Consider the following 13,504-nt stretch of genomic DNA (forward strand, 5'->3'; position numbering starts at 1 on the left):
TGCTTTCTTTCTTGGCAAGAAACTAAGCTGGAGTCAGCATAACATCCCTTGTGGCTCCTGGGGGTTAAATGCTATCTAGGAATGTATAAGGAATATAGACCAAGAAGTAAATACTGTGCTTTGGAGTTGAAGTATTTGAGAGGTGGCCTAAGTGAGAAATGTCTCTATAAATTAAGTTACAGTCTGATACATATTGTAAGGAACAAAAAAGAACAAGCAAAAAAAACCAAACCAAACAAAACAAAACAACAACAACAACAAAAAAAAACCCAACAAACCCTGGAGTACTGGCAACATATTGGAGTGTTTCAGTCTAAATTCAATCTACATGTATGGCTGTTTGACAGGCAGTTCATCAGGGTGGTGTTTTCCAGGCACATTCCTGTCTTTTGCTGTTATTTATCTTGCTCTCTCTTTTTATCTAGTGTAATGAATGGATTTCTGCTGTTCCATTCATCTTCTGTTAAAAATATTGTAAATCTTGAGGAAACAGTTTTAAATCTTTGTGCCATAATTACATATATTAATACACTTTCTCCAGAAGCAAAAGGCCACCCAAGAATTTGTTATCTAAGATGATTTTACAGCTTGAAGGTGGAGGTTTTTTTACTGATTCTCGGTAAACCCAAGCAAAGGTCTCTGGTAGTTTTAAATAATGATCAATGCCTCATCCCTGGCAGTGTCCCAGGCCAGGTTGGACAGGGCTTGGAGCACTCTGGGATAGTGGAAGGTGTCCCTGCCCATGGCAGGGGTTGGAACTAGAAGATCTTCAAGGTCTCTTCCAACCCAAAGCGTTCCATGATTCTACAAAATGCTGCAGCCCTGAAGGAAGATCTTTCTCTGTTTTGGGCTGTGTTTTTAGCAGTAGTCAAGTTACAATCACCTGATTCTCATGTCTGTAGTAACTCTGTAGTAACTTGCCATTATAATAACGTGTGTGTAGTAATTCTGTGCTTGTCTGATTTTAGCCCAAGGACAGTAAGAGATGATGGAATGTGCAGGTAATTCCCAGCTGTCCATCCCTTCTGCTTCCAGCAGGAGCACTGCAGCTGCCCAAATCCTTATGGCAGTGACACTGACAAGCTGCTGGCTGAGGCTTATTCTGACATATGTGTAGGGCAGGAAAGGAGTGTGCTGCCAGGTTCAGTGGTCAAAATTACACAGCCAGGATTGCATGGGGAATGTGCTGGGAGAAGGCAGACAGCTGTGCTTGGTGTGGCTGCTAATGGAACACAGCAGCATCATTGGTTGAAACCAATGTTTGCTTTGCTCCTTATGGAGAAGGCAGCATGCTACAAATCCAAAGTCTCCATCAGGATCTTGTAGAACACAAAGGATTCTCCTGACTTTCCTTTTCTGAATTTCAGCTGAACCTCTCTGCCCAACTGCTTGCAGATGTCTGTCAGTGCTTCTCAGCCTCCAGGCTGAAGGGTCTGTGGGGTGTGCAGGCACAGCGTGGCCAATATGGGCTTGTAGGAAAATGAGTTTGGAACACTGAGCTGAAGTTCAGGCCTTGCAGAGTGTAAAACTCGACCTGCAGTAAAAATGGGAATTATTTGTGTCACATCAGGCATTCAGGAGATGGAATTGCAAACTGTGTGTTTATTCCCTTGCCATTGAGCCCCATGTTTGACTGTCTTCAGACATCTTAAAAAGGGAAAATAGAAATAAAAAGGCAGCTTTTATAGGAGGCTTAGAATGAGGTGAATGACACTAGGAAATAGGGATAGGAAACCTCTCTGTCTTGTCTGTAGAAAATGACATGTTAAAGGAATCACAGTGGTAATAGAGAATAATGCACTAAGTATGAGCATGATGTTGGAATTTCAGTATGCTCGTCTGCTGACAGAAATTTTCTGTCCTGTTGTTCTGTTTTTGCATCCAAGTCCTCTTCACCCTCAGTCTTCTTTGTTTCCTTCACTGGGAGCAAGGAATACTCCCTCCCAGCAAAGGGACTGTGGCTGACCCGAGGTGGGGAGGGTCAGCTGGATCACTCCTTGTGCCTCTTTGGAATGTGGGGGGAGTATCAATAGCAAGCACCTACAGATATAACTACATTTGGGTGTCTAGAGCTCCATTTCACCCTTAACAAAATGATGTGTATTTTGCCTCCTTTCTTGCCAAGGGTGTGTAAGTATAAGACTGAGTATGTTTACTCTGCAAGCCACCCAGCTATTCAGGAGGGGGTTTATGTATTGATTTATTGCAGGAATTATCCTTCGATACTGCAGGAATTATATCGACCTCATTTCTGAAACTTTTTTTCCCTCCCAAGTGTATTCAGAACTTAGTTGTGCTTCTATTTCCACTGGCATCCTGTGCTCTAGCATCCAGGCACACAGAATGCCACATAGGCAAGCAGATTCCTGTGTTTTTTACAGCAAAGGGATCTGTGCTATGTGTTATTTATTGCCCTGCCTTCCTTTTCTTCCCCTTCTGCTCTCATCCCTTAGTATTTCATTCATCTCTTAGATCTTCTCTCTTAGACTGTGATTAAAGGCATCCTTGGTCAAAGAAAAAGCTTTAGATTTGGAATATTTTCAACTAACTGTAATTCAGGATCTTTGTCTTTGTTTAGAGTCTTCAGTGGTGTTTTGGACTAGGATCTGCTCCAAAGGATTTGGTATCAAACTTGGCCTGGCAAAAAATTTTTCTAGATTTGGGCAGTCCCAGGTACTTTGGAGGGTTTACTGGTGTATTCTCCAAGCTCCCAGCAGTCATTTGCCACATAGATCTTCTTATTCTGTAGCACTGACAGCACTATTTGGTGTCTGTCAGCAAAAAGAAAATATTAAGCTTGGCTTTGGGGTGGTTTGTAGGGAAAACAAGAATTGGAGGAGTGAGAAATCACAGCCAGGAGGTGACTGAGGAGGTCAAGTCACGTGGTGAGCACAATGATATCACTCATTACAGTGGGAAACATGAACCTGAGTATCTTTTTTTTATGCAGTCAAGGTGGATTTGCTTCCCAGAATAGCTGTTCCCAGGACAATAGACTGAAGTCATGGTGGCCGTGGTGTTTTAAAAGCTGTATGTAAATTTCCATTTCCTGCATTTATGAGTAGTAAAATAAGAACTCAATGTTACTGTCAGGTGTAACCAGTTACTGGAGTACTGTGTCCACACTACTCTGAGCAATGTTTTGGGGGTTGCAGATGGTGGAGAGCAACACTGCAAGATTAATTTGTTATCTGGAAGATAAGCAAGAGTTTAAAGCATCACAAATTCCTCATTTTCTCCAAGGAAGAACATATTGAGGTTTGGTGATGCAAATCAGTGGCTGTGGAAAGGAGTCATATGGGAAATGGATTTGTAGAGAATTTTTAAAGTTTGGTAGAAGGTTTATATAGAATTGTAGAAGATTCATGATGGGATGAGGATCTTCTAAAGGGTCAGCCAAATGTTTAAACAGTATGTCCCTGCCCATGCAGGGGATTGGAGCTAGATGAATTTTAGGTCCTTTCCAAACCAAACCAGTCTGTAACACCCAATGTCTGCAACTGGGGGTAAAAAACTCAAAAACTGTTCTGTTTTTCTCCTGTTTTTAATGGTGAGAATGGCAATGCCAGTAATTTATATTTTTAGGAACAGAATCAGTGCTTTTGGAAGGACCTTTTCTAGGTCAATCACATAGTGCAGTTCAGTGACTCTTGCTAGGCAGGAGGTCAGATCAAATAATCGTAACTTTCCGCTCTCCCTAAATTTAAAATCCATGAATGGGAACCGGCTCATAGTGCCAGGAGGCTTTTTCCGAAATACAAACTGTGTGCTCTGCAGTGATCCATGTGGCTTTGGTCACCAGCTGAAGGAAATTGCAGAAGAAATAAGAGATGCCCTGAAGAGGAAAAACATCCCAAAATATTAGTGCTGACAAGAGATTCCTGCTTTGGGGGGAAATTGATGGTCTGGTTTTGTTTGAACATGCTCCTGTCACTTCTGTGGCCAGGGCAGCTCCTCTGGGGGACTTGCAGATGGCCAGTTCCAGCTGGCCAGTTGGATCCCAACCTCTCTGTGCAGGACATGGTCAGATGGGGCTGGCAGCCGCAGACATGGTGTGTGCAGACCACGGAGCTCTTGTTACAGAGTCCTCAGTGGAGTTGGTGCTAGAGAATTAATTTGGTTTTATATCCCATGGGAGAACTGGTGGGAGCTTGAGCAAAGATGAAGCTTGAGTATCATGCTTGGAATACCAACGCATTGGATCGAACCTTCTGTTTGGCAGGGGGTGGAACTGGATGTGTTTTTAGTCCCTTCCAACCCAAACCACTCCATGATTCTGTGATTCTATCAAGCCCAGCTCTAGGAGAGTTCAGTCTTATTTATAAAAAGGCCACGACTGGTGTATTGAAACTGCTCTCATTTCAGACTCCAAGGTCTCTTTCTGATGGTAGGCATCAGCTATACAGGTATCTAATTTAGTTATTTGGAAAAATCAGGGAGAGATTGTGTAATTATTTCAGAAGAGCTCTGATCAGTCAAAGCTTCATTGTGCTATTGTGTAATTATCAGGTAGTGGTATATATTTTAGTCTGCACGGACTAGATCCTTCTGGTCTTTTAAAAATGATCTCATTCTTCTTACTAAAGGTCGGGATTTCTATGCCCTCCTACAGGGCATGATTATGATGAATAACTTGCTTATCTTTATCAGCCCTGAATTAAATATCTTCTGTCATTTCAGCATGAGGCAACTTCCCATCAGCTTTGCTCGCTGGTTTGTTATAGTTTTGAAGTGTGGAAATGCCTGTTGGGAAGGATTTGAACATTAATTCTCTCCTCCTCTCTCTTTCAACATAGCCTGCAAGTCAGTTACAAAACTAATTAGCTAACATTAATATGTGCACTACTCTAGGGGCTTAAAAACTTAATTTTCAGTGATGATGAAAGCATCAGAGAAAATTGTTTGTTTGTTGACTTATATGGTAGTTAGTGTAATTGTAGTTAAATACTTTGAATCACTTAGTTGAGATATTTGTGGTTCATCTTCATGGAATATTTATAGCTTGTATGTTAATTTTTTGCTGATGCCAACTTTTATTTTGGAACCTTTCCCCCAAGGTTGCCAAGTTATGATGACATAAAGCAAATGTTCTTAGAGCAGGATCTATATGTTACTTTCAAGTAATGTACAGTGATTCTCCTATGGAGCCAGGAAGCTCATTTTGTTCTGCTACCTGCCATGGGCAGGGACACCTTCCACTGTTCCTGGCTGCTCCCAGCCCAGTGTCCAGCCTGGCCTGGGACACTGCCAGGGATCCTGGGGCAGCCAGAGCTTCTCTGGGCACCCTGTGCCAGGACTTCACTACTGTCCTCCTTGAGTTCTTACTGTTTTCCTTCTTAAAAAAAAAAAAAAAAAAAAAAATTAAAAAAGTGACACATTGCTCGTATAGATACTGGAGTTCCTTACAAGTTCTAGATCACTGTTTTGATAAGCTTGTTTTTAAGGCCATTCTTCAGAGGGAGCAAATAAAATCCAGAATATGTGACTTTCTTCTGGAAAAATCCACCATTATTTTATGGCTGAAAACACCAGAGCCCCATCCCCAAAGCTGCCGGGGCCCTGTGCTCATGAGGCAGTGTCTGCGGGGCAGTTGCTGAGATGGATGTAAGCAGGATGGTTATATAGAGCCTTGTGGCTGCTTTATGGTGGGAATAAAATGTCCAGGCTTTTCCTGTCAGGAAACACACCATAGGTTATATTAGTCAATTAACCTGCTAACCTGAGTAGCTGTTTGTCTTCTCTGAGAGAGCCTGCAAGTGCCTGGCAAGGCTTTCCTCACCGTCTCAGCAGGTTTTTCTCTCACCAGTAACACACTCTTCATTTTAGATTGTCCATTACTCAATGTGTGAATTAAAAATATTCCTGGTAGGAATCACTTTATTTGAAGGGTTCCAGGCTGGGTTGGACTGGGCTTGGAGCAGCTTGGTCAAGTGGAAGGTTGTCCTGGTTTAGGGCAAATTTGGGAGAAAACCTCCAAAGGGAAATTCAAGCAGCTCCTCCCTCAACTGGTTCGGGAAAAGATTTCCCTGGAGAAAAGTGGAAAAAACTGTTTATTTAACAGGTAAAGCATTCACCAGCACAAAGAATGATCAATATCAAACACTAAAAGCTCTTGCTGTTCCCAAAGAGAGACAAACTCAGCAATCCCTCCATGGGCTGCAGCTCGGCTCCCTCAGTCTCTCATCAGTCCCTCTGCGAGCTGCCACTGCTCCTCTGGGGTTCAGGCCAGAGCAGGTCCGAACAGGTCTAAGGGAAAAGGAAACCCCCAGTCCAGGGAACTTCTCTGCCTGGGCCAGCTAACACTGACTAACAGCAAGGGCAGCTAAAACAGTCCAGGGAACTTCTCTGCCTGGGCCAGCTAACACTGACTAACAGCAAGGGGCAGCTCTGTCCCGCTGTCTCGGTGCTGCAGGCAGCACAGTCCAGCAGCAGGAATGTGGAGCAGTGAGTGCAGTGTCTGAACACAAACTGTGTGCTGCTTCTCTCCCCTGTCGCTCTCAGAACCAGCCTTAGAGGTGCAAAACTCATTTCTGGGCTAAGCAGACGAATGGGGATACGAGCATCATAAAGTCACTCCAGGAGAAAGAGCATAGCTGGGGGTGGAACAAGATGGTCTTTAAGGTGTCTTCCAACCCAAACCATTCCGTAATTCTGCACTGTGGAAAAAAAGTCACCCTCAATGCAAATGAAAGGTGTGCACATTCTCACAGTTTCCATTTATATACATATCGAGGGCCAGAGGTGTATTCCAGGACAGGCTTTTTGATGTGATTTCTTTGTAAGGCTGTCAAACACCTTGTCTTTAAAATCCTCTTTGGGCCTAAGTGAAAATATTCCCATGTTGTCCTATTAATCATGTCTTCTGGAAAACCAGGATTTACTTGAAAAAGTATTGAGATTCATTACTTGAAATCTCAGAAAGCTCATCGTTAGGAATGAAGGAAAGGCAGGTTCTGGAGTATCTAGATGTTAACAGCTGCTGACTTGTACAGCCATGCTCAGCCTCTTGACTGGGGAAAAATCACATTTTCTCACTTACAGCATCATAAAATCTTTTAATTAAAATTTGACACACCAAACAAATACTGAAGGATAGCTATATGTCTGGGTTAAACAGGCATGGTTCAAGTCTTGGGGTAAAAAGAACAATTATTTCTAAAATTAGTGCTTAATTTTTAGGGGAAACTTTGTAACCTGACTTGTGCTGCACCAGAAGCTGGTGTCAGGAAAAGGAGGTTCCCTTAGGCATTTGCTGCTTTGGTTGCATCCAGGACTCTGATTTCCTCTGGTTTGGGCATTTTTATGCTCAGGTGAGAGCCCACCTGCAGAGCTGCCCCAGCCCCGGAGCCAACAGCAGGAGGATGTGGAGCTGCTGGAGAGAGCCCAGAGGAGACCCTGGAGCTGCTCCAGGGCTGGAGCCCCTCTGCTCTGGAGCCAGGCTGGGAGAGCTGGGAATGTTCCCCTGGAGAAGGGAAAATCCAGGGAATCCTCAGAGTCCCTGAAGGGGCTCCAGGAGAACTGGAGAGGGACTGGGAACAAGGGACGGAGGGACAGGACCCACGGAATGGCTCCCACTGCCAGAGGGCAGGGATGGATGGGAGATTGGGAATTAGGAACTGTTCCCTGTGAGGGTGTGAAGCCCTGGCACAGGGTGCCTAGAGCAGCTGTGTCTTTCCCATCCCTGAAATTGTTCTGGGCCAGGTTGGACATTGGGGCTTGGACCAGCCTGGGACAGTGGGAGGTGTCTCTGTCTGTAGAACTGGATAATCTTTGGGATCCCTTCCATTCCAAACCATCCTGTGATTCCATATTCTCAAAGCTACTTTTGACTTCATAGGAGTCATGTTGCCAAATTGCACATTTTCTTTAGTAAAATAACTTTGAAGAACTAATAGCTTTTAGTTCATCAGTCTCTTGGACATCTTGATCAGGACAGCTTGTTCATTGATTTTATAGCCATTAAACAAAGCACTTTGCGATAGCTGAAGGGGACAATTACAGGAACAACAACCCAGCAATCTGTTTCACACTTGCTTTCGTCTGCAATCTGCTGGTGTACTTTAAATACCCGAACACTCCTCGTGTCCTTTTTCCCAAGTGTGAGTTACACACAAGTTTGCTTATGAGCCCTCCATTTGTGTGGATTTGTTGGGTTTTTGCTTCGTGACAGTATCTACAATCTGTTCAAAATGCCTTCCCCATCCCCCCTTTCATTTTTTCTTTCAAAAATTAAGGACAACTTTACCACATGCCTTTTATGGCAGTAAAATTTTACAGGGTTTTTTAGCTAGACCGAGAACCATAGAAGCACATACACCCCCCAGGCTTATCTCTATTGACCTCATCATGCTTTGCCTGCACCCCCAAGTTACAGAGACAGTCCTCCGCAGTGAAAAAGTCTCAAAATTATGGGCGATTTGGCAAAGCAAAGACCACAGCAGGCTCCCAGAGTGTGGTTATGGGAGGCATAGGGTCTGGTTGGAGCCTAGTCTCCAGTGGTGTCCTAAGGTTCTGTACTGGCCCAGTGTTGTTTGGTTCATCTGATTTGGGTGAGGGGTGGGTGGCTCCTCGGCAGTTCCCAGTGGCCCAGAGGTGTAGGAGCCCAGGGGATCTGTGCTGCCCTTCAGATGGACCTCGACAGCTGGGAGAGATAGGCAGAGAGAGCCTGCTGAAATTCCACAGGGACAAATGCAGGGTCCTGCACCTGGGGAGGAGTAGGCAGCAGGCCCTGGTGGACAGCCAGCTGTCCTGAGCCAGCGGTGCCCTGGGGACCAAGGAGCTGGTGGGACCCTGGGGGCAGCAGGAAGAGCGGTGCCATCAGGGCAGCTCCTGCCCCCATGCCCAGCCCTGGAGGCACCTCTGGAGTGCTCTGTCCAGCTCTGGGTCCTCAGCATGGGAGGGAGCACTTGAATGTCCTGGAGCAGGCCAGCAGAGGCTGCACAGCTGAGATCCCCGTGCCCAGGAGAGACTGGGGGAGCTGGAGCTGCTCAGCCTGGAGAGGAGCCCCAGTGAGAGAGGCCTCAGCACTGGGTGTCCTCAGGTGTCCCAGTCTGTCCCTGTGTGTCCCTGTCTGTCCCCAGGTGTCCCTGTCTGTCCCAGTCTGTCCATCTATGTCCCTGTCTGTCCCCAGTCTGTCCCAGTCTGTCCCCAGGTGTCCCAGTCTGTCCCTGTCCATCCCAGTCTGTCCCCAGTCTGTCCCCAGGTGTCCCAGTCTGTCCCTGTCCATTCCAGTCTGTCCCCAGTCTGTTCCAGTCTGTCCCCAGGTGTCCCAGTTTGTCCCTGTCCATCCCAGTCTGTCCCCAGTCTGTCCCAGTATGTCCCCAGGTGTCCCAGTCTGTCCCCAGGTGTCCCAGTCTCTCCCTCTCTGTCCCTGTGTGCAGGAGGGCAGAGCAGGCCCAGCAGTGGCCCCAGAGCCACTGCTCTGGGGCTGGCTGATGCTGTGAATTAGTTCCCAACAATGTTGCTGGATAGCAGCACCTTCCTTTCACCCTCTTCTCTGCTGCATGGGGGTATTGGGGCACGATGCATTTTGTGGGGTTTTCTATAGTGCTTTTTGAGTGCTGTAAAGGATCAGTTTGGGCTTGGAGTGTCGGATTGCCCAGAATTAATGGGAAAATGCAGGTGGCAATGGTGGGAGTTCTGGAGAGCATTTGGTGGTGCCTCAGTCCAGTTTAAAAACAGAGGATAACTGTTATTGCTGTAATAAGTAATGATTGTAAACGTGTAAATCTGTGTGAGAGCATTGGGCAGTTTCTTAATTTAAGGTTAAGAGCACTGCTCATGCTGCACAAAGTGTTTGCATCTTCCCTTATTGAATGGAGACACTGAGTCCCATTGAACCCCTTGCCTCCTGGAATTCTGGCTTTGCCTCCCCTGTCAGGCTGTATTGTCACTATCAGAGATCAGTCACTGGAGCCAAAAAGAAGCGTGTCCACAGTTCAGCTAAAACTGAAATGCTATTTCCAGCCCAGCTGTGTAGAAACTATCTGGTTTTTGTGTATTAAAAAAGGGGAAGCTGCATCGAAATGCTTAGAATTGCTTAAGAGCACAATAAAGAGATGTCTTGTGTCACAAGGGCTTTTGGGGATTTGCCCAGGAAAAGGTTTTTATATTTTAATAAAACATTTTGCAATAATGATATGTTTGCCATTTTCTGTAGTCAGCAAGGAAACAATTAAAAAAGGGGATTATTCAATAGAAACCTGACAATGTTTTGCTGGTGCTGTTATAAAAGCAGCAACTTCATTCTCACAGTAGTTACATACTGCTGCTAGTTTAATTTTAAAATAATTCCCACAAATCCTATGGAGTGGGAATCAGACAGGTGATGACAAACAACAGCTTAAAAAGTAAATAACTGCTTTATGGAGACTCAGATCATTTTCCCTCCCAGATGTGTTACGCTCACCATTGTGCATTACAATAACTTTGTTAAATTGTAGTAATGTGAATATTTACTATTTTGTGTATTCTTAAGGCCATTAAAGCCCCTGGAGGTTATTTTTCCATATTCATGGATGTCCCTTGGTATCAGGCAAAACCTTTTAGATAAATTTGTCTTTCATCTGTGTGTCAGAACAATATGATGATAATATTTTTCTGTTTAATAAATTAGCAACTACTGCGTGAGATGCAACAGATGGCAAGTCGCCCCTTCGCCTCCATCAACGTTGCCTTAGAAACAGATGAAGAGCCACCAGATCTCATTGGGGGAAGCATAAAGGTGAGAGCTGGGGCTTTGGGATGGTCCTTGCCACGATTAACCAAGGATGTTTTACACACTAATCCCAAATCCTCTCATTTTTGTATATACCTGCAAGAAACTGTAAGTCCAGGAGGTCCAACAGGTGCCATTTTAATTTGCTTTTATCCCTTCAGATATTCACTTATTAACTCTTGGGCTGGCTCAGATTAATGTTGTACTGACGCTGGGTTTGAGATGTTGGGTTTGCCTTGTTAGTTTGTATGCTTTGAAATAGAGAAGAATTTCAGCTTTACACTGGGCTGAAAAGAGTAGTAGGTGCTGCAAATAGAAATCCTTTCCCATGATATCTCAAGACAAATGTGAAGATAATCATGTTTGTGTACTGAATAATGTTAACATATTTCTTATAACAAATATATATTCCAATATATCTTGTGATTAGCAAATAGGAGCATGAAGAAATCATGGTCATACACCTGGATGGCGCATTCTTACATACAACATGTTGAATTTTTAACAAAAGCATATTTAAGAGGTAGTAGATTAATTCAAAGGTCTTGTTGATGTGATACTTTGACCAGCATGGACTTTTATACAAAAAGAAAAAATTAAGAACCTGAAAACACTGATTATTTTTCTTTCTAAGGCAGCTGGATTGTTTTGTTTTATTTAGACTGAAGTTTTTTGGAAGTTTTTCTCATTAGGTTTTAAGGTTAAGAAGGGCAGATGTAGATTAGATGTTGGGAATAAATTCTTGCCTCTGTGGGTGTGAGGCCCTGGCACAGGTGCCCAGAGCAGCTGTGGCTGCCCCTGGATCTCTGGCAGTGCCCAGGGCCAGGTTGGACACTGGGGCTGGAGCAGCCTGGGACAGTGGGAGGGGTCCCTGCAATGGCAGGGGTGTCACTGATGGGCTTTGGGATCCCTTCCCACCCAAACCATTCTGAGATTCTGTGATTAGTCCAGGTATTAATTTTCTCACACTCTCTTACTATAACAAGAAAGCTAATTCTTAAAAAAAAAAAAAAAAAAAAACCAAAACAAAAAAAAACCCACTGTTGTCTATTTTAATCATTGTAAAGCACATGAAAGCAGTCTGACCCCAAAACTTCTATTTGGTGAGTAATAATTTTTAAGTCTTGGCCTAAGTACAGGAAATGCCACCATGAAGGTTGCCTGTTTACCTTTAGCTCTTCCTTATTGTGTGTAAATATGGTCTGTCATGGCAAGTTTTAATACTTTTCCGTGTGACTGGTGTCCTGCAGCACGTTCTGGGTGGACATTGTGTAGAAGCAGCTTTTCAATATATTGAACCACAGAATAGTTAAGGTTGGAAAATCCCTCTAAGTCCATTGAGTCCAACCACTCCCCCAGCTCTGCCAGGGCCAGCACTGCCCCATGCCCACACAAGTGCCACAGCCGCAGGGTGTTCGGATCCCTCCAGGCGTGGGGACTCCACCCCTGCCCTGGACAGCTGTGCCAGGGCTGGGCAGCCCTTTCTGGGAAGGCATTTTCCCTAATTTCCAGTCTTAAACCTCTCCAGGTGCAGCATTAGGCTGTTTCCTCTCATCCTGTCTTGTACCTGGTTGGGAGCAGAGTGGAAGTAAAGTAAAATTTGCAGAGGTCCTCAGTAATTCAGGTGATTGAGTATCTGGACCTCTCTTTGGATGTCTGACCGGTTCTCCTTCCCGCTGACTTTCTTTTGACTCCAGATCCTCAGATTTTCTGATTTTTTAATTTCCCTGCTTCTGTCGTGAGGCAGGTACTGGGAGTCATCTCCTCTAACAGCTCACCAAGACTTAGGAATCCATCCTTGCAAAATCAGATTGTCACTCACCAAATGAGACTGAACCTTTATTTCACTGCTCACCAAAAAGGCTGTGGGATGTATATGGGGCTGGAGGCAGATCTGGGAGGATGTAGCCTGGCTGCTGATGGTTTTGGCTTGCAGTCTGTCTGTCTGGGGCTCTTCCCTTTTCATCTTCTTCTGTTGTCTGGAAGTAAAAACACCTCTCCTGTGGGCTCAGGCCAGAACAAAGCTGTTCTATACTTTTTGATCTCTGACAAGTTGTCTGCACTCAAACTACAAGGAGGATAAACTCTGAATCTCTTCAGTTCTGATGAGTGTGTTATTTCTTCTCTTGTTCTCCTGCCCTCATCTTGTCTGGCCTCCTTGGGTTCCTCTGGAATGGATGGAGAAGCTGATTTGAAGCATAAAAAGACAGACTGTGGAGAAATATCCTATTTTAGACCCAGAAATCATAAGGAACTGCTAATTGCCTCTGTGCTGATAACTTAGATACATGTTTCTTAATCAATTTTGGGCACAAATGAGGTAGTCTGATTCATGCAATGTCTCAAACCCTGTACAGTAATCTGGAGCTGAGGAGATGAACGTGCACCTGAAATGTGCCAATGGGTAACTTCATAAAATCATCGAGTCAGTGTTTTGGGTTGGGGGGGGAGCTTAAAGATCATTCCATCCAACTACCTGCCATGGGCAGGGACCCCTGCCATCATCTGCTGGCAGGTGTGGCTGCAGAACAAGGGTGCCTCTACGTGTCAAGGAGAGTTACTAGATTTGATGGGAATTATATAGTTTTTTCTTGTCTTGGAGAACTTGGCTAGGGAATAAAAGTAGTCATAAAAGGCCAGAGTGTTTCACAAAAGGAGAGGAGGCTTGGGAAGGTTGTGGGTTGGAAGCAACTTGGGGAATGATGCATCTGAGATAGTCTGACCTGTTGGTCCCTGCAGGGAAATGAATTCAAATAGAAATGAAAAACCAGTCTGAATATGTATGGG

General features: G+C 44.6%; 1 protein-coding gene across 4 annotated transcripts in view; it reads left to right on the forward strand.

Annotated features, from left to right (window-relative positions):
• Positions 1-13,504, forward strand: part of ATRN (attractin) — a 147,898-nt gene that overhangs the window by 117,296 nt on the left and 17,098 nt on the right. For all 4 annotated transcript variants that reach the window (XR_012055457.1, XR_012055458.1, XM_002188251.7 and 1 more), the window contains exon 27: positions 10,616-10,723. Coding sequence is in view for 2 of the 4 variants with exons in the window: in XM_002188251.7 (XP_002188287.4) it covers positions 10,616-10,723 (108 nt within the window). In the remaining 2 variants the exon portion in view is untranslated. The remainder of the gene's footprint in view (positions 1-10,615; positions 10,724-13,504) is intronic.

The sequence above is a fragment of the Taeniopygia guttata genome, chromosome 4 (assembly GCF_048771995.1).
Source record: "Taeniopygia guttata chromosome 4, bTaeGut7.mat, whole genome shotgun sequence".
Lineage (NCBI taxonomy): Eukaryota > Metazoa > Chordata > Aves > Passeriformes > Estrildidae > Taeniopygia > Taeniopygia guttata.